At 44.3% G+C, this 27,470-nt stretch overlaps 1 protein-coding gene across 2 annotated transcripts; it reads right to left on the bottom strand.

Annotated features, from left to right (window-relative positions):
* Positions 1 to 1,936: 1,936 nt before the first annotated feature.
* On the bottom strand, positions 1,937 to 27,318 carry fbln1 (fibulin 1). 2 transcript variants are annotated; one of them, XM_076142439.1, is made up of 17 exons: positions 27,106 to 27,318; positions 23,493 to 23,601; positions 21,781 to 21,910; positions 20,570 to 20,717; positions 19,905 to 19,970; positions 19,716 to 19,808; positions 19,424 to 19,561; positions 19,197 to 19,334; positions 18,408 to 18,551; positions 18,183 to 18,308; positions 17,914 to 18,039; positions 17,567 to 17,686; positions 17,302 to 17,433; positions 16,990 to 17,113; positions 12,743 to 12,888; positions 11,752 to 11,892; positions 1,937 to 2,558 (listed from the first exon to the last, which is right to left on the bottom strand). In XM_076142439.1, exons 1-17 carry the CDS (start codon positions 27,158 to 27,160, stop codon positions 2,419 to 2,421), a joined length of 2,076 nt encoding a protein of 691 aa, XP_075998554.1. In that variant the 5' UTR covers positions 27,161 to 27,318; the 3' UTR covers positions 1,937 to 2,418. The 2 variants fall into 2 exon arrangements, with proteins under 2 accessions (XP_075998554.1, XP_075998555.1); XM_076142440.1 differs by lacking the exons at positions 1,937 to 2,558; positions 11,752 to 11,892; positions 12,743 to 12,888 and adding an exon at positions 15,430 to 16,320.
* Positions 27,319 to 27,470: the final 152 nt, after the last annotated feature.

Below are 27,470 nucleotides of genomic sequence, written 5' to 3'. Positions count from 1 at the left end.
TCAGCCCCATACCCTCTCTCCCGTCTGGGCCAGACACCACCATGACCACTTATATTGAGAAGCCTGACCACCATTGTGCCACAGTAGAGTACACAAACAAACAGCGCAGGCACACACCGGTTTGCTCCCCCTGCCATTACGTCGACTCATCAAGTACACTCAGGCTTAGTCATACCATCGGCTTCCAGTACGAGCAGCTCCCTTTTGGCTTTGGATGGAGAATTTGGCAGAAGATATTTGCTCATTTGTCCCCACACATGTATGTGGTTTGGTAACGCTGCGAGGGACTGCTGCCCCAGCCTGTCTCACTGTCCAGATTCAGAGCCCGCCAGACCTTCCCTGGGTAATGTCCTCCCACACAGTCTGGCGGTATAGCTTTTATATCAGCCTTTTTCTGCTGTTTACATCTTTTCTATGTGTTTTTTCATGTATTTCGGAATGCAATATGCCATCGCCAAGTACATAAACTCTGTGCCAGTGTAGCATGTTTCTCCAACACTGACTGAAATGGACACCACCTTTGTTCTGACACATTGTTGAAATACACGAGCGGTGTGTTAGGGGTACAAACAATGTACCTCTTGTCTTTGTGTAATTTAAACACAGAGATTGTTTTAAGTCTTCTGTTTACAGCTTTGAGGATCTGTCAGTATTTGCATTTCTAATTGAACCAGGCGCCCTTCTTCCGATAAGCAATGCTAATTTTCAGATTTTGAAGGACAGTTGTGATAAACCAAATACCATTTTTGTTCTGATGTTCTGATCTTTCTTTTCACTGCTCATTCTCCAAACCAGAACATTAGGGATTGTTTACTAAAATGATGGTCTCAGGCTTATGTTAGTGTTTGTAGTGTCATAAAGTCACATTTGTGAACTATTTGAAAAGTTGTTCCATATCAAATGCGGGCTAAAATGGTTGATTTAGAGTTCTGGAGTCAAAATAGATAAACACAGACACACACAGACACACACACACACACACACACTGTATGTCTACCCCCGTTTCATGTCGACCACAAAGCTGACCTGCTGGCCTCTGTTTCCTCTGAGGAGGATATCCCCCATCACAAGAGCCTTAACATCCATCAGAGCAGATGACTTGAGAACCTGATGTATGTCCCTCCTCCGCTATTGTCTTTGAAGTGTTGGGAGGGTTCGGCCATAGTGATGATTACAGTCTCATAGTTAGGCCCATGCTGACATGCTCAGCTCAGTCACTGTCTGATGCACCCCCACACAGTTTGATGTTGAAGGAGATCTGGTTCGCTGAGAAATGTAAGAAGGAATCTGGTTGCTAGTCTTCAGGCCTGTGATCTTTAACTATTTCAACCACCTAGTTCCTCCCTCCCTGACTGTGCCACAGAGGGTTTTTTGTAAATCTAACTCCCCCATCTCCACCCACAGTCAATGTGTTTACATGCACAGAGTATCTTGGAGACTAGTTCATATCCGTCCAAAGGGCATTCCGAGGACAAGCTGGTAATATGTGTCTTTATTGCCCCTTGACAGATATTGTTGGCTGAAAAACTAAACATAAATGTTCCGAATGTCACCATGGAAATAGACGATACACAGACCACCGTGAACCAAAGTAAATTGACTAAGATAGTTGTATCTGCCTGTCTCTGTTTGTTAGCTAATATTGACCTGTCTGACAAATCACAATTGAGTTTCTCGTAATCAGGTTTATCTGTTCTTGCACAAAGGCTTAGTCTGGTGTTTATAGGAGGCACGTCATGACTAAGTTACACAGCACAGCCTGAGCTATTTGATTCCAGTATGATTTTTTTGCTTTTAAATTAACTCAAAAAGTATGTAAACGTTTAAAGGAGAAGGTTACAGCGCCACTGTGCACACTCTGTGAAAACAATCCATTTTAGACAGTGCCTCAAAATGTTGTCCCACTTTCCCAATGACAACTTACAAGCTTTGTAAGTAAAAATAGTGTTTATTTCATAGCAAAAATACCTTATTTGATGCCGACATAAGAAAGGAAAGTGAATGTCACCAAAAAGGTTTATAAAGCCGAAAATAGTGTTGCCATTATATGCTTGAATGGCCTCTCTAAATGCATGCACTTTCTTATTTCACCTTTTTCTGTAGACTATATATAGCTTTGCAGCTTCTTCTTACGTAGCTCAGTAATGTCAGATGTAGAACAGGAGTGCACCTGAGACTGAGCTTGTCATCTAAACATATTATAGTGCTCTCATTAGAAACAGCTAGAGGTCTGTCATCTCAGAAATAGTCAAAAGTAATCAACAAACATTACATTAAAAGACCTACATAGGCATTTGCATTGATCTTATATAACCAATGAATACATGCACAACTAACTCCTTTCAAACACATTTGCATTGGCACTTCCCTTTATAAAGAATGCAATTTGTTAAGACATACCAATTTGGCATCCACCTCTCAGAACCAAAACTCAGAGACAAAGACATGAACATTTATGATGTTCTGGTGGGAGACCCCCTGGGTCGTGAGGTTGATAATGGCCAATTTCAACAGAATATTCAATGGACCAATCAGAGGCTTCACCTGGCGAACCACACCTAGAGGAGACAAAGAAAAACCAATGACCATGATGGAAAGATATAACAACATAATACATCCTGCAGAACAAGTCCCATCTTTCATTAGAGAACATGAATGTGCTAAAATGTGCAGCCTCAATTCACAAGCAGATTTTGCAGCCTTAGACACAATTAAACCGTTGACTCCAAATATTTTGACATCTACAACGCCAATATCAAAATAAGGCTAACTGGACCCGAATGGAGGTTAGACCAATTTTGAAAATAACATTTAGATACATCCTTGTTTCAGGAAAGTGCCAGCCTGTATTGTGCTGATTCCAGTTTCCTCTCTCTTGCTTTATCTTCTTGTCTTCATGGACCATTGCATATTAATAAAAAGGCAGTTTGGGGCTCCACAGATAAACCTTTATATGTACTGACAAGCAGTTTCTGCAATCGCAGCTAAAAAATGAGTGGCTAAATATTCCGCTATGTAATGTGGTCAGAATTACGGAGTTAAGAGCTGGTGTACTGACCAAGCAAAGATGTACGCCAGTGAGCTATCAAAATATGTAAAAAAGAAAGAACCTGATTGATCACAGGCTTTGGTGTAACAGCAGACCAGCTCGTATTGCTTCAGTCTATATTTCAGGTTTAAGAGTGTTTCCAAGATTTACTTAGAGAAATCATCCACAAAACTGCAGCAGTCCTGTTTCAAGACACTGGTTTCACAAACTGGCCATAACGCACCACACACTCCTGTCACATCTTAAGGCGTATAATGGCATCAGACGGTAGTGTTGACAATCTAACTCAATGTCTGACGCTTTAGTCTCTACGGAATGGCTTCTGTTAGGACTGTCCATGACAATCAGATGTAATTCCTCCCTGCTTCCCTCCCTTTCTCCCTCCACCCTCTCCTCATGGACAAGTAACACTCTCTATCATGGTAAAACAGTGGGAAAATAAACAAACCACAACAAAGACCCTAAGTATTACCGAATGCCCATGGAATTCATTGGGTGCTCTTTTTAAAGTGAACATGCGATTCCAGTGGGGGGGAAGCCAGTGTTTATACAGGCTGTCAGCAGGCCTTTTCTCTGCTGAGGACTGGTGACATTTTAGCTCTGTCCTGTTTGAACAGCCATCGCCGGAGTGCAGCCAGGCAGCACAATCACCACACTATTCTACTGTCACACCTACTACCATTCTGTTTTTCCCTCCCTCTTATTTTCTCCTTTTTTAAGTGTTCACTGCTCAAGTACTCGATATAAAGCTGAGTCAAGTCTTTGAAAACCAAAGAAGAGTTAAGATTTTAATCCAACTTGCTTTAAAATGCCTTGTTCCATCTGTGCCATGAGGTTTCTCTGAATGTTACTTTGGGTATAGTTAAACCAATTTGGCCACATTTGCTACAGGGTAAAGGGTGCTGATCCATTACACTCCAGTCTCTGCCTCCCTTGGGCCACTGGCTTTGTGTGATGGTAGATCCCCCAACTTACTCTCCTCCTTCTCTTCCTCCCCTCTCTTCCCTTCCTGAGGGGGCCTGGTGTTTGTGGCACCATCTCTGTGGCCCACAAGGGTAAATGAGTCCCATGTGTTTGACAGAGGGGAGCAGTCGCAGTCACGCGATACAGCCATGGAGGCATTCCTCCAGGAATCCATCTTTAACTCTGGGAGGGGCAAGCTATAGGAGTTTAACTACACTCTCTCTCTCTCTCTCTCTCTCTCTCTCTCTCTCTCTCTCTCTCTCTCTGTCACATTCTCTTGTTCTCTCTTCCTTCTCCTTCGACTCGGGATCTGTGGGCACACAAAATATTCCAGAAGATTCCATCGATAAGCACTTGGAAGAGAGTGGAACGGGGCCCATTCCTACCATGGTTGCCCCCTTGTTTTGGTGTTTTGGGACTCTGTTGCGTAGTGACACTAGACGGAGGGTAGCAAGACGGAGATTTTATTGTTTCCAAAACGTCAGTGCCATCAGAAAGGCCTAACCTTTGCCTCAACTACAGAAAAAATAACTAACATGGAAAAAAAGACTAAATCTTGAGTCTAAAAAATTATTTTCAGACGTCAGCCAATTAAGTTGACATGCATTTCAGCCCTTCCAGTGGTATCCAAACCTAACAGAGCGAAGGGGAGATGGGCCTTCCGAGGATTTATCCAAGCAAAACTTGTTCCCTGAGCGAGTTCAGAAGGTTCACCATCGGTCCGTGTGCTTTAACTAAATCAGTTCAAAGGGTTCAGAGCTGGGTTCAGCAAGCACAAAATGGAGATGAGCACAATAAAATATCATTATAAGCACAATACGCACCACCGCGAACACGGATGGGTTTCAGCTCAGCGTCTTTCATTGAGAATAGACCGATGGTTTGAGATGGAATGACCCAAATCCAATGGAGACTCATTCTTATCCATAATCAGGGTCAACTGAGGGTAGGTTTTTGCGCTGCAAATCCTTAGCAGATTGTTTCGATAAAAAACAAGGAAACCATCGTACTTCATAAATAAATTGCAAAAACAGAGACCAGTTAGATTGGAGTCATCAGCTGTTGAAACCGCCAACAAACACGCATGAGTTCGACCACATCTAACTTGAATATTTATTAAAGGCATGTTAAGTAGAGGAATGTGCTTTTAGCCTTTTAGCGTGACATAGGATGGTTTCATCTTGTGTAAATTTTGTAGTCGAACTAGCAGACGAGGAGAGCAGAACCAAATGGGGGACGAGGATTCGGCCGCTTCTCGCCTTCCATGGTACATGATTTGACACATGTGGTGGAGAGAGACAGGAAATGTGGAAAAAGAGAGAGAGACAGAGATGGAGAGTTGGGAAGGAGATGTAACCAAAGACAACCATTGGAATTAAACAAGGAGCATTCAAATCGCAAGCACATTGTACTCGTCTGGACCACCTGACAATCCCCCCTCATTTTGATATTGTGCCTCCAAATCTGAGCCGAGTTGGAGCTGCAATTAGAACATAGTAGAGTGTATCTGTACCCTATATGATGTTTCCCCCTTACCTTGGTGATTAGTACCATAGTCTGAAACAGCTCTTTGTCTAAACACGTGGTTTTTCTGACGGCTAACCTTTGTTTCACTTGATTTATGCAGCCTTGAGGGTGGGAAAAGGGTAATTTCGCTATTCCTATGTGTGCTCCTGCGTGCAGTTCTACAAAATGGAGCTTAGCCAGTGTATCTGACCCTTCAAAGGCCTCTATGAAATCCTAACATGGTGACTCCATCCTTCCTGTAAGCTTCCCATAAAAAGCACAGCGGTATCCTCAGTGAGGGGGGAAGCATCAGCTAACAGCTGGGCCTCAACATACCCACACAGTGAACCTGAGGTGAAACCACAACCACATACTCATCTTTAACATTTCAAATAGGCAGTGAGCCAAAAGCCAACAGCCACATAACAGGTTGCCTTTGATTGGCCACCGCACTACCATTACCTGAGATTTGTATAAATAAACATTGCAGTGTTTATAAAAACCTTAATGTTGACAATTTGGTTTGCGACTGGGTTGCAAGGCCATATCGTCTGTTGCCTGAAGTATTCTGAGTGAAGACACAACTGTCCTGGAAAGGTTTGTGGTTTTCCCAAAATGTGTCTTTCCATCTCGCACAGGGTTAAAAGGTGACCCGGCTGCCTTGAACAGCCAACATCAAACAAACAGCTGTGCAATCTGTCTGTTCGACAAAACATTCTTCCACACCATAAAATAGCCCCTTAAGTAGAAAATAGCTTTAAGTAAATGCATGCTAGTAGAGGAGACACTGCCACAAAACAAAATGAAGCAAATGCCAGAAGGCATTTGTCATCCTCCATGGCTATGAGGGCTGCAATATTGAAGGGTTACATGTAAACAGTACAATTTCGGGGTTTTCTGGTTTCTACAACTCAGCGAGGAAGTGTATGACAAAATCCAAAATGAACGGGTTTAACACCAGAGACAAATGAAAAGTATGCATTGGCCTCACCACAGTATTGTATAATGACACGCTGGTTGTGGTGCTATGCATGCTCACTGCAGTGAAACCATTGGAGAGAGGCCAGGTGGTGTACAAAGATCCGGTAGACCAAGAGTGTGTACTGCTGTGCATTCTTTACCAATATTAAGGCTAAAAACTATGATGTTGCGATGTTGTGTACCTAACCACATCAGTGCTATGAAGCTGAAGACCTTTAGTTAAAAAGAATGCTTCTTTTCTAATAGTTACTTTAATACTGTCACATCATAGCAGAGTACTCAACACGTCTTAATTCACTTTGATGGCATGGATTAACAGAACTATTCGCTCTATACATAAAAAAATAAGTGCACAGGTTTCCTTTAGGGACAAGATCTTAAAAGGGACCGAGTGGTTGGTCTGGTTGTCCAGTCAGGTCAGGCTGTCCAAACAATACTGTGACCACTCCAAAGAGGGGCGGGATCCCTGTGCACCCCTGCTCTGAGAGGCCAAGCTTGTGTGGCTTGATATTTTAAGGTCAATTAACAGTGAGTCATAGTTACAGATCTGTCAAATGGCCCGTGGGTCAGTGTTGGACGGTGTCACTCACTCTTTTGTGACATCACTGAAAAAAAGTAGCCTCAGGGAAACGGTTGGTTCTTTTCTTGGATTTGCTGTTTTAGCAGTTGTGGGCTGAAGCAGCTGAGATGACATAACGTACACCATTATCTTTACCGCAACCACTGCACTATGTTACCAAGTGACCTTTCAGATCTGAGACCCACAACTAAGGAACTCAAATAGAATTGACAATAAAGACTTAAAGAGAGATGATATGTGATTTTAATTTACTGTCTTTGCATTCTAGCTTAGCGACCGCATTCTGCATCTTGCTATCCGTTCTCTTCCTATCTGTTCTGGCCACTAACTCTAAACAGATGGTTAAAAAACACCATTCATTTAAGGAATTATAAGTGATTAGCTAAACAAAGATAAATTCTGAAAATCACAGTGCCAGAGAGGAAGGAGCGATGATGACCAAACCAAGGGAGGTAAAGTACATCTGATGAATTATGAAGACAGCTTTATTGCAAGTAATATGTACTGTGTATGTACATGCTGATGTCTTTGTTTTATGGTAGGTGTACATTATTATGTCTGAGTGTGTGCAAGAATGACATAACTGCATCACTATCTCTCCATCAGCACGTTGTCGGTACAGGACCACCCCAGGGAGGCGTTGTGTGTATGCGAGCGCGGGGTTGCTGGGTGGAGAAGACCCTGTTTTGATTAGCCATACTAATCTCTGGTGGAGCAGACTACGATTCTTTCTGGGCTTGGCGCGCTCCGACCGGCCTGCTGCTGCCATGTCATGATTCATCCAAATGACGGCCGCTCAAACTTTAGGAGGAGTTGTCTGCTTATCTCCAGTGCTGTCCTCACTCCTCAACCAACGCAGCCACAAGCCAGAGCCACAAGCTGCACTGGCTCTGAAGTAGTCATGTCTCACACAGTAGGCCCACATTCCACCAGCCACTGTGGAAGGCTGCGCCCAGCGGCCTAGGGACTACCTGCTTAGAGACAAACTGTCCACTTCCTCCGTCATTCATCTCACTGTCAGCCTCAGCGGCTCTCAGTAGTGTGCCAGTGACATCGCGAAAAAGGTATTTATTCCCACCGCAGGATAGGAGGAATATTTCTACCTGCATTACAAAAATGGATGAAATTTAGCTGCGGCTTCTCAGAGCTGCGGTCACTCCAGAACTATTCAGAATGATTCATGAAGAGGATCGTGTGTTTCTGTCCCATTCAAATAAACGGAACAGCACAACAACTTTCTAAGAATTCAACTTTCCATTTTTCCACCTGAAAATGACTACAGAATGAATACAGAGAAATACTGTATTAACAATGTGCATACAGTCAACTATGACATAATAAACAATTACTCATGAAGAGGAGTCCTTTACATACTATATTATTTATTTTACACTAGATTTATGCATAGTGATGTCAGCATTAATCCAATAATTTTCATAGTTCTGGTTCTATAGAGACTAGATTGGAGATTTGACAGCTCTTTTGACAAACTGGGAGATTTAAAGAAAACAAAACTGAGAGAAACGGTTTCTCTTAGCGAACCTCCCTAGGACGCACGAACATAAAACCCTCACTGGGAGTCGAGTCAAAGACAACATTGATCCCCAGAAGGATGAGTGTCACCGGGGCGAATATGAAACATGGGAACCAGCAGTGTGATATCAGCTAGAGAGAGAGAGACCGACTATCAGCCATTATGTAGCAGGAAATCACACAGGCATACCCCCTGTTTCCAGTGTTTTCAAAGGGAGGACTCATACATCCACCTGCTGACTGCCAAAATCAATCATTCCATTATCAGCCCTATTCAAACATTATGAGTAATGCATTCCTCCACTGTTTTGCTTTCCAAAATGTGTGTATGATGCGTCAGAAATGCTGTCTTTGTTGTGACGGTGACATACAGCGGTATCACTTCTGACTACCTGAAGGGATTTTGTGTGGTCACGGCTGTGCTGTGCTGCGGTTGTCATGGGAATGGAGACGTGTTTGATTGGTTCTGATCATGTTTTCCAAATGATGTGGGGGAGGCTGTGTTTGCACAGATGCCTCAAGCTGTCAGGGTTGTCATCCAGATGTGATTGTGCTGGGAAAGCCAATGATGGATGATCTGAAACTAGGAAAGAGCGGTGTAGTTCTTGCACTGTGTGGTGTGCCGTTAGCCTGTGTGTGTGTGTGTGTGTGTGTGTGTGTGTGTGTGTGTGTGTGTGTGTGTGTGTGTGTGTGTGTGTGTGTGTGTGCGCCTCCACTGTGTGACTAAGAGTGCAGCTGACGGGTGCGGGAGTAAGTGAGCAGAACAGAGAAGTCCATCAGCCACTTTAACCTATTTAAGAAACCAGTGATGATTCTTCCAGCGTCTGACGATTTCAACAACACGAAAAGAGGCCAAAATGAAGGCCGGAGTTTGTTTGAGTTCACGCACTTGTTCTTTTTATGGAGCCACAAAGTCTGCAGCTCTTCACATCCCACCAAACTGTAATACCACTGTTGGATCCACTGGAGATACTGGAAACTAAACTTCCTGAAGTGACACGTCAGCTCGCCTCATACAATGGTTATGCAACAAGAGTAACTGTGGGCCAACGCAGCACCAGCAGCACAAGCCACGAAATAAAAAACCAAGAGGGCCTTCATCACACCATGGACGCCAGCTCATGGTGAGAGGAGCAGCACTCGGTCGGCGACCAAAGGCTCCAGCATGCAAGCGCCTCAGTTCGGATATGACGGGCGACTGGTGCTAACATGCAAGAGCTGCATCCAATAAGCATCCAATGGGTTTGGGAGAGAAGTGGCTCCTCACAAACACGCCTTTCATGTGGTCGTCAGTTTAAGTACTCTAATGCTCGGCGAGACACAGAGGCCTAGTGTGGGGAAATGGAACAATACATTCAACCACATGAAGCAAAGCGCGCAAGATTACTTCTGCACATATTTTCTCTCTCACCGAATCTTAGTCTCTCACTTTGTCGTTCTGTAATTGTATGCTTTCTCCACTAACACACACACAGAGACATTCTTGTTTCTGCCAATGAACACTGCTGTAAACAGGGAATTGGATCTAATTCCTCTTTACACACACGCACGCACACACACAGTATTACAATATATTGAAATAATAAGACTTAATGCACATTCCTCTCTCACACATGCAGAATTATGCCATCACACTTTCCAACAGCAACCATTCAGTGCATAATAACTATTACTGTTCCGGCAATGAAGCAGCAGGAATGAATCGTTGGGTAGCAGAACTTTAACATATTTGCAAAATTAGCAGCCAGTTCACATATCACATTATAATCCATTGCATTTGTGTCAAACTGATGCATTAAAATCTAATATTCACTCTCCTGCCTTTCCAACCAAAACAAGCTGAGATTTTTAACCCTTTTCACGCCACAGTTTACAGCTTATTATTAAAATTATGAATGAGAAACGTTCATGCAGGTTTAAGCAAATCTCCCCTAGTGCTTGTATGACTTTGATTGAATGCAGGCAGATCCGTTTGGAAGCGGGACACTCGCGTGCGTCTACGATCCCTGCTTCAACCAGTGACAGTCACGCACTCTCACTCCTTTCACACTGTTTTCTTGTCTCCCCCGCCCTTCCATTCCCTTTAAGACAGATGTGCGTACTAACAGGCCGTCCCCTTCTCTCTTCGGCGAGGGAAGAAGACATTCTGCTACCACCCTGCCTGCATCTTAGCACAAAACCAAAACAAAAACAACCCCGACAGGCCCAACAATGTGTCATCCTCGGGCTCACGGCACCCTCATCCTTCTGGGGCCAAGGCTCAGTTCAGCTCTCCCACAGACGTGCAGCAGCCTTGGGTCACCACCAGACTAAAGGATGGGAATGGATACAACCCAAACATATGTTGTTGTTACACACCGCTGCAGTTGGTATCTACTGCTCCTAACTGAAGAAGTATAAAGACTCTTCTTTTTTTTTGCATGCTGGCAGTCAGACACATGTCAGGTAGTTATGATGAACTGCTTGTCAACTGTGATCAATCATGCAAGTAATGTGCTTGTGAATACATGTCGTAGAGTTTTATTCATTCGATTCCTTTGCATTCTGACCACCATAACTAATAGCGGAAAGTAATGATTTGCTTGGGAGAAGCATAACCGTGGATAAGTGAATTAAATGGTACTTTGTTTACCCTCAAGACTGTGAAAAGTGATGCCAAATATTTAGTTAGACAGAAACAGTCCTTTGTCTGTCTCAAAGAGCCACTCAAAGGACAAAACTCTCCAAGGACACAAACACCAAGGGCCCCCATGAAGACGATGACAGCTACATGATGCCACCACACTGCAAAGATCATTACAGGCTGTGTCGGATATACTTAAGTCAAGAGATTCAGTACTTCTCTATGAAAGATTTTTGGGTTGTGAAATGCCCTTTCTTTGTCCTCCGCCGAGCACACTTACATAGACTCATGTGCGTTTGGTTTGTTAAAAAAGGACTCCTTTCAAAATGAGGAATTAGGTCAGAAAGCCGACTCCGTCGTCGAAGAGCAAATGTAGTTTCCAGTCACGGGGGCTGCGGGGTGGTACGGAGTTGAGGCTGCACGGTAAGCTGCTATTGTCACGTCTGCACTTGGTTGGTTCATCCAGTCTACCCAGACTTTACAGCTCACAAAGCGAAGCAAAATCCCTTTACTCACCCACATACATTCCATTCTCAACCCGCTTGATGATGTCAAAGGCATTCTCCACGTTGCCCTCCAGGATGTTAAACTTGACATCGTAGCTGCCAAACTGATAGGATCCATAAGCCGACACCGTGGTTCTCAGGAAAACCATCTCTGTTGGAAGATAACAATTAGACACAAAAAAGCTTTCGGAGCCTAAATCCTCATAATCACTTTGGGATTGAGCCGCCAATCCTGTGCCAAGTCTGCTTTTATTTCTGCCGAAGACAAAGACAATAAAATGGGAGACAGAACGGTCTGTGTTTATTGTACAATGAGAGGGTCACAGCAAGGTTGACGCTTTGCAATGCTGTTGTTCAGTTAAAGGTTCTTGAGTCCTTTACACCCCGAATCTGGAGTTTATGAGAAATGACACGAGCTTAACTCCCCATAACGCTGAGCATGAGTGTGTCTGAAACATGCATGCACGCTGGCCAATAGATGCTTGTCAGCTGTCACTGTCTGCAAGTGATTACAGTGGTTACTCATATCCAACCAGCATGGCACTTACTCTCTGGTGTGGGCCAGCCAAGCCTAGGCTGCATGGAGAACATCATGGAATAGCTAATTTGGGGTCAGAGGTAGTCATATGGATGCTGACAGCTGCAGGGAAATGCATTTGATGGGACCAGAGAGATTAAGAGATGATAATGTACAGCCAGGGAGAGAAGGAAAAAAAGGCCTGAGGACCACATTGACACTAAAAAACCACAAGTTATCATGCTGTCTTCAAATTCATAGTTTCCACAGATTTCAACTTAACATTCTGTCACAAATGAACGCTGCTGTAAAGGCTCTTTGTGGATGAGGGAAGATTTAAAGGGTAAAGCAATACGCACAGTTTTGTCTTATCATTTTTTAAGAGCTTTCTTTCCACAAAGTTTGCTTTTTTTATGTTTCCATTTTTGTCCCTTTGGCTGCATGTGGTCATTCTGTGTGTAAGAGTAGACGGAGATGTACCTACCCTCTGGCTTTGTGAACTCCCTGAAGGTTGGCAAGGAGATGACGGTGTGCGACACCGAGTGGACAGGGTCCCTAACGCAGGAGACGTCGTTGGCCGGACAGGACTTTACGCAGCGAATGGTGTCGGTACGCTCCACTCCTGCCAATCTGCAGGAGAGGACAGACAGACAGACAAAAACACAAACACATACGTCCTCTGACCTTTAGGTAAAGCCTATATAAAGACTTCAGAGCCAACCGCCTTTGGTTTCGTAAGCTCACAATAACAGGGCATCCTTGGGAGCAGCCCACTGCGTAATCAAGAACACAGTGGGACCACTCATATGGCCACTATACAAACAATATCTGGATAAGACAGCAAAGGTTCTGAATATGGCAGTCAGCATCAAAAACAATCAACTTCTATGTGGTTTGTAGGAATAATAAACCAGCTTCATACCGGAGCCAAACTTTGTAGCTTGTGGAGACTCGCAATGCCATTGATGCTTTTCTGATGCACTATTTCAAGCTGTGTGGGAAATGAATTACAACACTCACAGAGAATGATCCACAACCTGCTCAGGAAAATATTTGGATTTGCTGAACATCCCCAGCTTCACATCAGATAATCTCTTGAGGAGGATTTATGGGGCAAGGGAGTGTTCTAAAAGACTCCTAAATTGTAAGCAACATGACTAGACAACTCCCCAGCCTCTCCCCCGGGCAGCTCTCATCCTATTATTTAGGGCTTTGTTTATTCCACAGCCTAATCAGTGACAGGTCGGAGGGAGCGGAGGGCCTCCACTGGCTCCTAAAGCTAACGCCACCTGAAGTAACACTATTCACTACCTGTCTGGCTCATGTGACTTTGAGAGATTAACAACCTCATCAATCAAAGTTCATCTTTTGGAAATGACAGGGAACTCTCATCTGAGAACAAAAGCCTTCATTTTGCATCCATGATGCATAATACAAATGCGGTTTTTACAAAGGAGGCGAGTTAGTATCTGTAGGGTTACACTAGGTTATGAAAACAGCCGGGTTGCCATGTATAAGTCCAGTTAATGTGCATGGCAGCCTTATAGCCACATTGTGAGTCATGGGCCATGGATCTCTGGTGTTCCTCAGGGGACCCATACGCCGAAGCTCAAAGCCCCGGCCCGGCTTGGGTTGCAGGGCTTCTTTCATGAAGAGCGAGGAGAGAAGCCCCTGACAAAAAGTCAAGCCACCACTGGGTAGGGGCTTGTAATTAGCAATTAGCGGGTGGGTCCAAGTTTTGCTTTGGCCCAGGCCAAACCCACAAAATGTTCTCCTAGTTTATAATACCACGGCCCGAGCTGCAGAAAGACCCAAGCGTGGCTCTAGAGGATGAGGTGAAAGCACCGTTGGGTTAGACAGTAAATTTACGAGAAGATAATGACCCAGAGTGAACTGCCCCCTCAGACACAGACGGGCACTTCCAAGTTGTAACAAGTGGAGCTAATTACAGTGTGTGTGTGTGTGCGTTAATGCGTTTATATACTGTACAAGTGTGTATGTGTGCATGCGGGTGTCTTTGTGAGTGTGTACGCGTGTGAAAGTGTGCACGTACACGCATGCATACATGCACACATCTTCTCATCTCTCCATGCCTCGGTGGCTCAAGCCCAGGAGAAAAACCCCAATACTTTCAGCCCAGAAAGAAAAACAGACTTTTTGGATGAAAGTCTTATGGTCAAGCGTAGGGCCTTTTATTTTTTTGGTAATTATTATTTATAGTCGGCACATTGATAACGCCCCAACACAAACACTGCAGGGCATCATTCATTCTGTGCGCGGTGATGTTGCTGTACCACAAATTGTTCAGACCACCGGCCAGAGCCCAGAGCCCCATAACTCAATGTCACAGGGGAGGAAAAAAAACTCCTGCACACCACTATGTTCTTATTTTAAGGATATCCTCACTAGGGACCAAGTGCATCCTTACTGGCCTGACAGCTCAGGACAGGAGGAACCTAGGACATCTGAATTTACAGTTATTATAAGCCACAGTCCCGGGCAGCAGCCTCACAGCACGTCAAACTATTTATACTCTATCCTGCTGGTGCACATTTCCCTCTCCTGTGCCACTGCATCCCATCTCATGTCACTTACTCAGCCATCATTTGGATTATCTGTCTGCTTTGGGGTTTTACACCCGCAGTACGCAGTGGAAATCTGTGCATTTCACATTAAGCCTGAGATGAAATCGTAGCCAAAGAGAAGTGTATGAAAACAGCTGCCACAGAAAGATGTATTTGCGGTACAAGGTAGCAGACGTTTGGGAAGCCGGTATGCAGCTTGTAGAACAATGCAATTAAAGGCCCATTCTGGAATATTTAACCACAGAAGTAATACACTGTAGGGCCGTTGCGCAATAGATTTACATGTTGTCTGGTATTATTTTTTGTATAAAATGTCGTGTCAATCAGTTTTGGAGAGAAAGCAGGTTGTAATCCCGCAAATTGGATGACGGATTGCGCCTTTTACTGTAAATATGAGCTTTACTAGAAACCTCCAGTACAAATATAGGAGATTTCTCATAACAACAACAGTAATATGAAGCTATGTGAGGAAGTCTTCATGCGTCCCTCTGTGATATAACCTCACATTCCAGCTGCTCCCTTTTGCTGAATTAGATTAAAACCCCACAATGCAGTATTAGCAAGAACTGGATTTGACTTGAACATATGTTATTTCTATTTCAGATTTAATAGAAAACTGTTCATCCAATACATAAACCATAAAATACTACAAAATGTCAGATTTTATCATGCAATGAGCATCAAATTACAGTCAGTCAGTCAGTCAGTCACAGGCAGACTCGGGTTGTCACCATTTCCTGATTTACCCTGACCTAGAACACCACCTAGTGGTTATCAGGATGCTCTATTACTTAGAAGATAAGAAACATTCAACTGGACCTAATGTATATTTCTAAATATGACCAATATCATTATGCATTAAAAAGTGGATAATGTAAAAATGTTATGCTAAAATATGTGCTTTTTCTCTTCTGATTGTATGTTTATCATATTGCTATTACTTTAAAAAGGATGTGTTAGCCTTTGTCTCGTGTCCGTCATTCTGTCATGTCATCATAAACAACACAATAGATCTTTCAGCGCTGTGTGTGACTGTCAACGTACATTCCATTTAGTGTATCTGAAGTAACCTACAGTACATATAAACCCTTGAGTTTATGCTAAGAAGGGACTATAAGGTACTCTGGGCTCTTCCTGGGTAACAAACACCAGTACTTTAGCCAGGTAGCTGCTCAGTGTGCCATATCGGCGCAGCTTCAGCTCCACGGACAGTTCAAAGTCCTGCGGCTTGGCGATGAGCTTTGCCACGGACATCACCCCGCCAGTGGCCACCCTCTCCGCCTTGAAGAAACCTTCCTCATTACCGGCGGTGATGTCAACGTGGATGTCATCGCCGTGCACGGTGTGGGACGGGCCCATGCGGAAGATGTTGGTGAGCGTGGGGATGTTGGTGGGGAAGGTGAGGTAGTAGTAGGTTATTCTCAGTGGCATGGGCAGGCACTCGATAGACTCATTGCAAAGCAAGCGTTCACATCGACTGCGGAGAGAGATATGGGGTTGGGGTGGATAGGAGAGGGGGGGCAGGATAGGACAAGACAGAACAAAACAGGCAGAGGGAGAGACAGAGAGAGAGAGAGAGAGAGACAGGGTGTAAATTTCACTTGTCGTGCACGGCATGCGGTGGTGGTGCTGGTGGGGGGGGGGACATCAAACTCAGCAGCCTACTACTTTGTGTGTGAACAGCAGGATCGTGATGCCCTCTGTGGGATCATGCAAGAACTTCTGTCACTTGTGTCCTAAGATGATCATAAACAGCCTCTACTGTCTTCTGTACTGTATCCATGTGCATTTAATCATTCAGCTGCCTAGTTCCATGACAACAAAAACAAAGACATGCTAGAGCCCAATACTTTCTGATGTCATTCCAGCATGGAGCATATTTGACATGCAGACGCAGGAATAAGGTTCAGTTCAAAACGCTGAACTCAGCGCTCTCCTTGCAGTGATCGTATTGACTGCACTATGTGGACATGACTGTTTGTGTGTGTGTGTGTGTGTGTGTGTGTGTGTGTGTCTTTCAGCATCTCTGTGATTTATACGTAGCCGTTAAGTCTCATATTGGCGACATATGTTTGACTGTAGGTCACTTACAGGTCTATCTGATGACTAATGTGAGCAAAGAGAGAGACCAAACCCCGACACTCACGTCTCTCCGGATTGTCGATAGTTGGCCGGGCACTCAAAGAACAGGCATCTGAATCCACCCTGCACGTTAAAGCAGCTCTGGCTCTCTGCGCACGTGTGTGTTCCTGTCACACATTCATCAACGTCTGCGCACATAAAAAAGACAGAAACGTCATTAAACTTCACCTGAAGCGATCCAAAACTGACAACAACCATGTGTCAACTCTGAAGAATTTAATATCAATGTTGTCTCACGGTGCTCTTTCATACTGGATTTATGATTAATGTGAGCAGTCATTTTCTCCTACTAAATAACTCCACATGGACATCTTACCCTGGCAGCTGCGTCCATTGGAGGCCAAGGTGTAACCACTGACAGGACAGGTACAGTGGAAGCTTCCGGGGGTGTTGTGACAGCGATAGGAGCAGATGTGACCGCCGGTGGGCAGGGCACATTCATCGATATCTAGAAACAAACATTATATTTACATTATATTATAAATTACCAGAGGATACATATATCATAAATCACCAAATCAGCAACAGTGAATTACAGGTCTTTGTCAAAACATTGGTTGAATAGAATGAATCGATTTTACCTTCACAAGTCATGCCATCTATGTCACTGAGCTGGTATCCACGACGACAGTAACACTGGTAGGAGCCGTACACGTTGGCGCACTCTTGACTGCACGGGTTGCTCTCACACTCGTTCAGATCTACGCACAAAAACGTGGTCCCTTACTATTATACACTCACAAGCGTGGATCCCTGCACACTGTCAGCGTTATTACCATATTTCCACACTGTGCCTGATCTGGCTGTGGCCGTCACCAGGGTGGGATTGAACAAACAACAGCAGTGAACTATCAAGTGTCAGAGTCTAAACAGATGACTCGTACTTCACCAATGACGATGACAGACGCTTTTTGGGTCGGTGCCTTACCATCACAGTTCCTCCCGTCACTGGCGAGCTTGAAGCCTGTGGTGCAGCTACACTTGTAGGATCCGACAGTGTTCTCACACTTGTGGCCACAGAGGCGGCCCGGGTAATGCCTGCACTCATTGATATCTGGAATGCACGAGATGAAATACTATTTACCACTGAAAGATGATGAAGTGATGAATGATGAAGAACGACTCAGCCAGACATTTTCATCAGGATTACAGAATATCTACATGCAGAACAGATGTGAACTTTGAACAGCCGCTTACCCTCGCAAACCCTGCTGATGCTGTCGAACATGTAGCCGGCTTCACACTCGCAACGGAAGGAGCCCACCAGGTTGATACAGCCGTGACCCCTACAGGCCGGATCAGGCCCCTTACACTCGTCGATATCTGGGTGGGTGGGGTCGCGTAAACAACAGAGAACACCATGAGGAAAGGTATGATACTGTTATGAAGCTTTCTTTGTAGGCTCGGCCTTTCAGGACGTACCTACGCAGCGTGTTCCCTCCTTGTTGAGATGATATCCTCTGCCGCAGTTGACGCTGTTTCGGTGGCAGGTGTAAGAGCCGTGCGTGTTGAGGCAGACCTGCCCTCGCTGGCACGGGCCCGTCTGAGCGAGACATTCGTTTATATCTGTAAAACAGACACAGATGGAAGGATTGACTCGTGACAAGGTCGCTCTGGGTCATGTAAAGTAGATCTGCTAGATGAGATAAAAGAAAGGCAGAGGAAAAGCAGATAAAGTTTCATTCATGTCTGTTGTCTTAACTAAATAAACTAGTATCTTGATAATAATCTACCCACTCCCGCAACACCATATTGGTAGTAAAAGGTACCCAGTTCAATTATGCTGATGACAGATGAAGTAAGGTCAAAGTGCTCATGGTCTTTAAGCCTGCTAGTGACCCCTTGAGGGTGCAGGGTGTCAACAAAAACACAATACGTACAGGGGTGCCCTCAATTGAGTTTCACCTTTAAGGGACATGAATGTGCTAGGTGAATTTACATTGCAATTTATTCTTTATTTTATGACACTTTGACCTATCAGAGGTGGAACGTGAAAGGTCAGGGGGTCATCAAAATGATCCTCCGATCCCATCATCATTCACCTGTTTCTGTCCAGACATCTTGCACTGGATCACAGCTGGATCCATGACTGACCGACCAAAGATAATAACCAAAAACATTTGACAGAAATATTTGTACCTCAGGTTGTAGTAAAAGTAAACACAGCACTATCCAACATGTCATGAAAGAGCCTTTCACATTGCTGCTCACCCATGCAGTTTCCCAGAGCATCCTGGATAAATCCGTCACCACACTGCACCTTCGTAATACAACGGAATGATCCCTGTGTGTTCTGGCACTTAAACTGTGGGACACAGTTATGGATGCCAGCCTCACATTCATCAATATCTGGAGGAGAAAGCAGTGGAATTGCTATTTAAACACACAAGGCACGTTGGTGACTGTGTCTCTGCCCAGTAGGCGTCAGCTGGTCTGACCTTTGCAATTGTTGTTGTCGGTGAGTTCATAGCCGGTCCCACAGCTGGCCTCCCGCTGGCAGCGGAATGAACCCTCTGTGTTGATGCAACGCTGTCCCATCTGACAGTTACTGGCCCCCAACAGACACTCATTTATGTCTGAGAGGAGATGAGGGGAGAATATTGTTAGATATTAGAGAGATGGAGACGCCATTTCATTTTTCATTTGTTTGCATACTTAGGCTAACTATTCCATTAAATGCCATTTAAGACGCGTGTGTGTGTGTGCGTGTGTGGTATAAAGACCACTTACCCTCACAGTTCTTTGCATCTGGTTTGAGTTTGTAGCCTTTGAAGCAAGTACAAGTGCCATTGCCCTCACACTGATGTGCACAGTTCCCATTCTCTAGGAGAAGAAACACAATCATATTCATAATTTATGGTTGCATTTGCAAGATTAGAATATAACAATCTGCAAGAAAATGTGTTTCTTACACAATACCTTTGCATGGATCATTTAATGACTCATTTCCATCGTTCTCATTGGTATCATTTCCCTGATTTGAAGCTGAGCGGGAGACAAGAATAGAATCTTGATTCACATGACTCACATATTAACATCCTATGTGTCACATCCAGTTGATCTCTTGCAATTCATGGCGATATAAAACAAGAAAAAGCAGAGTATCCTCGCGGCTAAGAGTGTATATATGTTTGCCACTTTTACTGTGTGATCAAATACATTTGTCAATTATAATTATTATTATATTAAGACAGCAGGTGGAAGCCGTATTTGTGGGCAGCAGAAGGATGGGACAGGATTAGTGATTAGTGAGACAGGCAAACACTCCTGAGGTCTCACTGGACTTTTATTCACCCATTACTGTGCTATCAATGCAGCAATGATTGCATCCATCCAGCAGGGGGCAGTGTGGGTTTACTGTTTACAACACAGCTGGAAGAAATCTGAAGTGCTGCATAATGGGACCAATTGAAAAACCTTTAGAAATCGAAGTATAATTTACAAGTATCTATAGTCATCCATTATTTAACAAATGTTCTGTGTTTGGCTAGAGGAATATGTGTAGTTTACATTTGAGAAAAGATTCGATGTGCTGCTGTATCCTATTGTATTCCACTTTTGTACCCACATGTAGTGTGTCTCACCGGTGGTGGGTATGGTTTGGTTGCCTATGTTGTCCATACAGCAGGCCTGCGACACCAGGCCACACTGGTAGCCCATGGACAGGTTGAGGTCACAGGCTAGTCCCTGCTCTTGGACTGCTTTCCCCAGAAGACAACAGTCACAGCACATCTAGAGGACAAAAAAGACTTAAACAGCCTATATGCAAAAGTAAAAAATAAAAGGAAACACAATGCACACATAAGGAAAGAGAGAATGACCTGACAGACAGACAGGCAGTTATCAATCGACCACACAGACAGAAGAGCAAGCTGAGTGAGGAGACGGCCAGCTGACGGGCCTCAGACAAACATGCAGACAGAAAGACGGACAGAACTTGAAAGTCTGTGCGTCAGTGAGTAAGATGGACAACCATTAATGAGGTGACATCATGCCGTCTAGCTGAGGCGCGTACTATCAATCATTATAGCAGAGCTCATAATGTCAGGATGGGGAGGAGGGGGCTGAAAGGTGCAGCGTGTGGGGGGATGGGTTTGTGTGTTAAGGTTATAGTAAAAGGCTGAAATCTACTCGCGAACACACACATACACAGCTCTCGCCTCTATAATATTTCCATGTCACTCAGCCTTTATTAAAAATCTCTCGTCTTATTCCTGTAACCTGAACACCTTACGAGCCGCTACCTTCCTACCTCCGCTTCACAGCAGATCAAGTAAAGGCACGCTGCACCACTGACAATCCTATCATCCTATCCAGGAAATGTACCCGTTTGAACCCTTTTTCCCAAATATGTGCCAAGCGCTTGTCTTCATGATTTGCTGATTACCATGTGTGATGCAAATGGAGATATTTGGGCTCAGGGGGGGGAACAAAAAAAAAAAAAGGGGTGAAACGCTCTTGGAAACAAGCCTGAAGAAGATTCTAGAGTCTGAGCTCGATTAATAATCTCTCTGACGGCCCTGCTCCTCCCTGGAGTGACATGCCTCATCCTGCTCACCGCACACACACACACACACACACACACACACATCCAACCATATGCACACACACACCATCCCTCTCATCAATCATCCTCCCCCAAACTTCCTGTCCAATGGATTGATATATATTGATGAAGCAGGGGCAGGTCTTTGGCTCACACACCCTGTCATCCTCTCTCGTTCCTTCCTTTTCTGTGTGCAGTGATTTAAGCCTGCAAACACAAACACATACACAAACACACAACCACGCACACCTTGGTGGTTTTGGTCTGGCAGGTGTTGGCGAATAGAGAATCGCAGGCTCCTTGATCTTTGGCCACGTTGATCCCAGTGGTGCACATGTTATCCTCCAGCACCGTTATGCAGCACTGCTCCTGCACTATCCTGTCGACAAGAGAGAGGACCAGAAAGACACAGGTGACGCAGTTTTATTCCCAACTCTATTCATAATCTCTATACCGCAGTAAGTGCAGCTTGTTAAAATCTGCCTCGGGCTAAGCCGGATGGGAAGCTCAGAGTTGTCACATTACAACAAAAGAAAACGTGTGGGTTGAGAATTGAGAGAAAGGGCAATGAAAGTTTATTTGCATTTTGCAATACTGACATCACCAGATCCAAAGTGAGATGCGCAACATCCTCTCCAAGCTTCAGTGTTATTGTTTTAGGCCCAGAATTAAGCAAACATAGCTGAGGATTAGAGAAATAAACCCCTTCTTTAAGACCAATATGCTGTGACCTGGAGTTTGGCACGATTGTTGTGATTACGTAACCGGGGCTGAGATCATCAAATCGGTGATGTCTTTGATTTGGTTTCATTTGACTGATTTCAAACATCGCTATAAGTGTAACATAGCGCAGAAAGACGCAGTGAGAAGTCAAATATCTCAAGAGGATGAATAGAATACGATACATCACTGAGCCAAAGCAGCGTCTGGAAGCACCTCAGTGCCCTGCAGGACAGATATTTCATCTTTCAGTTCAATCAGATAGCACCGTCTTGTGTTCCATTAACTCTCTGTTGGAGCGGTCCAATCAGTTAAGAGTATGACTGTTTCTGTCTGGTCTGGATCTTACGGCTATTTTACAAGACAGAGAGTAACAGTAAGAGTAACTCCTCTTCCCCTTTATTCTCCTCTTCCCCCTTCTTACCAGTTCCAACAAGCCTTTTTATCAACTCTTACCAGAAATCTCTTTCCACATAAACTAGATCTCCTCTTCACCTCGAGGAGCCCACTTCTTCTACTGCAGAACCTTTTAAGGGCAGAGACGTGCTCCGGTTTTTTTCCTTTTCTCTTCTTCTCCCCTCTTTTCCTTTCGTTCATTTTTAGTTTGGTGTCTGAAATAATCTCTCAGATTTCCTGTTATGGCCTCGCTCCGTCTCTCCCTCTATGTCGCAATTCACCTCTGAGGTATTTCTTGGGTTTTGAAATAGCCCCTTTACTGATCCCCCCTTCACCCTGCTCCACCTCCCATACACCCCCATTCCCCTTCACCCCCACCCCCCAAAAAACCTCTGCCCCTTCCTCTCTTCTCCTCACTCTATAATTTAAACAAATTAGGGATCACTTAGGGTGGCTAGGGGTAAATGTGTTTGCCATCAGTGTGCACGGCAACAGATCGCCCTGGCTTATGGGCCTTGAACCTGTGACAACACACCCTCTAGGGTTACCAGCATAGCTGTTATTATCCCATCATTATTAGTGTCTTTTTGCTCTCACGTGAAGAGAATAATTGTGGTTGGAGATTTATGGGAGGAAGGTAAAGCAATTTCATATTAAGGGCCGACAGACATATCCCCCACATGTGGTAGAGTCCAAATCCCTTTGGGTGAATAATAGATAGCTTATTTAGTGCAGATAGAATATGTGAGGTTGTAGATTGACAGATGGTGCAGCAATTACTGACAGATATCTATGTAGCTTTAGGTTACCGATACGCTCGGTGAAAGCTAATCAGCCCTGCTTACCTGCATGTGGGGAACTCAGAGATGAGGCGCAGGGACGCACAGTCGTCATTATTCGTGCCGTGATTCTGGCCATCCTTACAGCAGTCCTCTACTGAGATCTGCTCTGTTTCTAACAATGTTAAAAAAAAAAAAAAACACACAGTACATGAAAAAAACATTCATTGTGCATTTTGAGAAGTTTTACTTTCTACATTGGTGCAGTGAGAGGAGTCCTTTTACAGCCACTGCAGGAGATCTGTGGACCCAAAACTGAGGCATTGCTACATCCTTACGCAACACACCCACACACACACATGCACAAGATGAGTTAATACACCTTGAGACTCACATGGGACTAGTTCCCTTAACCCGCAGAGCCTTAGGCTGTTCATGACTGACAACATATCCCAGGAGGAGTCATAATCAAATAGATAGGCTTACATCATATGTAGGAGTTCTTCCATACACACATACACATTAACACGTTTCTAGACCAATCTGGATAAATAACCCTTAAAACAAAAACTTAGTTGTCTTCCATGTCAAATTCTTTCACTGTCCAATGTTTGGTAGAACGATGGAAAAACACATTTCAAAACCTCTCTGGTGTTTGAAATGCCTGTAAGCCTTTTTTTGCCAAAGATAATGAATGATGGATGTGTTGTTGCGGAAACAAAAGAGACTTTTTTGACTGGAACACAACCAAGTCCGTGGTGACGGCTGTTTATTCATGTGGATTAGAGAGTGTGGAATGCCTCGACTCTGTAAACAATCGGCCGCCACAATCACACCGAGCACATTCGTTCGCCTGCGGTTGGTGTGATCTGCCAAACGTGAAATAGCTTTGGCAGGTCAGCTACTTGAACTTTTTTTTTATTTTGCCTCGAGCACAAACAGTGATCGGTGCTCCAAATTGTTCATAACAAATAAGGCTCCCCGTGACAAAAACAAGAGAATGAGCTGGTCGTGGAATTCATATTGATGACCTGTTGTAATGGGATGTGACATGTTGCTGCGCTGGTTTGTCACTGAACGCTTTGGATTATTGGGGATTTAAGGATTGATTGCGAAATATAATAAACAAAACTCTGCGTCTGAGCTCATCTGTTTTGAGAGGCTCTGTACGTCAGCAACTAGAGCTAATACCTTAGATCAGGAAGGGAGGACAAGATTGCGAATGCGTCGTCCTCAGATAATAGATTTCCTGCGTACTTCTCGGGGGGGTAGGAGGAATTCTATTATAACCTTTAAATCAAAGCAGTCAGGATAAGACTTTTCAGATCAGATCACAATAACATTTGTTGTACTGATTACGTTTGTACATAGATGTCTCCTAACAATTTCCAAGCATCTCCAGTCCAAGTATGGGCTTGCTTGAACGATGCAAGTTCACCTGAATTGAAGTGAAACAGTTTCCAGTGTAGGAGTCAGGAAAACAAAAACCACATTGTGACCTGTTATACGCTGCAACACGTGCAATGATTAACCCGGACAGAAAGGAGTCAACTTGGGCAGAGGGTTTATTACCAGGCAGCCACATTAGCTGACTCACAACTGACTTCTGGGAGTCTGGCACATCACAGAATCCTCCTGCCAATAAACCTTTAAAAGCAGCTGGATGAAGTGCAGAGGGCATTTCAAAAAGGTTTCACAGGTTTCTCTCTCTCTCTTCTCTCTCTTTCTACACCTGATATCTGCATGTTAAATACCACTATCTGTCTGTAGTAAGTAACACCAGCATGTTCCATTACTGGCAAAGAGCTGCTAGGTACGAGCTGCAGCCTAACACACCCCACGTGGAGCAGGAGCAGCTCTTCCTCCTCTTGGGTGTTCACTGGTCTGTTTCGTCTTGAGTACTACCAGTAACTGACACATTGTTGCCAAAAACACCCAACAACAGATTGCAGAGCATTTGTGTTTGCAAAAAATAGACACACACCGAACCAATGCTTGCCAGATTCCACTGACATACTTTGATCCATCTCTCCAGGGGACAGAGTCAGCATACTTCCAACTTAACAGGGATAGGTGGTCACATAACTGATCCCACTGCTCCCTTCTTGTAAGTTCCCCCCACTGCTGATAACGAACTGTAACCCACTAGTCATCACACAGTCTTTCCAACGCCACCGCTGTCTACAGGCCTCAAGTGAAAGACCAGATATGTCGTTAAACTGTGCGGAGCTGTATTATCAAAAGAAGTAAACCAGGCGCAGCTGAGCTCCAGTCTGCCACAGCTGTCTCTGTGATGCATTGTCTGTCTGGGAACGGCTGATTTCCATCTTGGATGGCGGTGCTGGTTGTGAGGGCCATTCTGCTTTGGCAGAGCAGCACATGGCTTGCCGGAGTCTAGACGCCTCATGTAAACAAGACATAATGAGTCCAGGGGTGGAGCTCCGCCCAGAGTGAGTAGGCTGCCTGAGCCACACATCACAGCAGCAGCAGGATCCGTGTCTGTCAGAGTGTTCTGTGCCTGAGCTCTTAACCTCATTCAGATCCTTCTATCTAGCTATGTTATGTGTTTTGTGTTTTCATCAAATGGCCTAGTATTATGTGGAGTTTTTCTATGTGATTTTCAGCTGTAGCTTCTGTGTTGTTTATAGTCTGTATTCTTGTTCTTGTTTTGTTTACTGTCTGCTTCTTTCAAACAACTATCCAGGAATTCGGCGTGCAAAGTGGCTCATGTGCCATTTACAGAAAATATTTTTTAGCTTTACTACGTGAATTCTATCTTTATCTATCTAATTTAAAATCCATTCTCGTTGTGCTACATGGCCTTTCCTTATTTAAAACAAGAGGCATATTGCCAATCATATGCATAATCTTTCAGTTGCATGTTAATGCATTCAGACTTGCAGGCACCATCCTTTAATGTACTTAAGGTTTAAAATAGAAAAACTTCCAGGAGATTTACAAATGTCCAGCTGATAGCTGAGTTAAGGTTCCCCTCCTCTGACCCATGACCCTACCCCCTAGAAATGAGGCAGCTGAAGTAAGTGGCCCTGCTGACTGTGAAAGTGGCCCCATGTGTGCTTTAGGGACCATAAGCATTTGGACATGGGCCATCCTACGCCTCAGACCCTGCTGTATAAATCACACCCCGCAGTCTCCAGCACTCTGTGCCAGTGAGCTGCCTGGTGTTCTGCTGTAATATGGCTGCATACCAAGACACTTGGCCTTTGACTTGGGGGGCAGCGAGTACAGAAGCCATAGAACAGAACAGTTTCCTTATAGCTAATTTTACACTCAAGTTCATACCTTTGATTTACATTAATGAGATATACAGAATTAAATAAAACAGAGGGACTTTAACTTAACTTTACATAGCTTAACTTTGATATTCAGGTGTTAAAGGACATTGAGCAAGTAATAATAGTGTATTTAAAAAGCAGCATCCTAGTTTGTCACTCATTATGCTGTCAATTATGTAATGAAATATTTCATTTCATTACATAGGAAATGGAACTACTTTGGAAGCCACAGACTCACATGCCCCAACAAGTCCTCCAACATATCAGACACCTTCATTCTCTGCTTTATAACAAAGCACCTTGACGCCTAAACGCTCCCATAATTCTGCATCTTTGAAAGTGAAGCCAGTCGTGTAAGAGTTTGTGACAGAAAAGTAACTTACCTTGGCCCAAGAGAACTCCGAGCAGAGAGCACAGCAACGCAATCTGAGGACCCATCGGTTGAAATTGAGATTCGAGTACAAACCCAGAGGAAAGATGCCCAGGCTGCTCCCCGAAAACACGACAGTCTGCGGGGGAGAATAAGTGGATGAAGTGGGAGAAGCGGACGTGATGGAGCTGAGCGCGTCGCGGCTGCAGCGTGACTGAAGGAATGAGCGTCTGATCCCTGCAACGGGGAGGGAGGGGCGGGCTGGGCTGAGCAGAGAGACACACACACACACACGCGCACACACACACGCACACACACGCGCGCGCGCGACAGACAAACCATTACTCTTCCACGGGGTATAATTCAACATTACAATAT

The sequence above is a fragment of the Genypterus blacodes genome, unplaced genomic scaffold (genome assembly GCF_046128005.1).
Source record: "Genypterus blacodes isolate CSIRO-AG114 ecotype Tasmania unplaced genomic scaffold, CSIRO-AGI_Gbla_v1 ptg000021l_1, whole genome shotgun sequence".
Taxonomy (NCBI): domain Eukaryota; kingdom Metazoa; phylum Chordata; class Actinopteri; order Ophidiiformes; family Ophidiidae; genus Genypterus; species Genypterus blacodes.
This window is presented reverse-complemented; position numbering and strand designations above follow the sequence as displayed.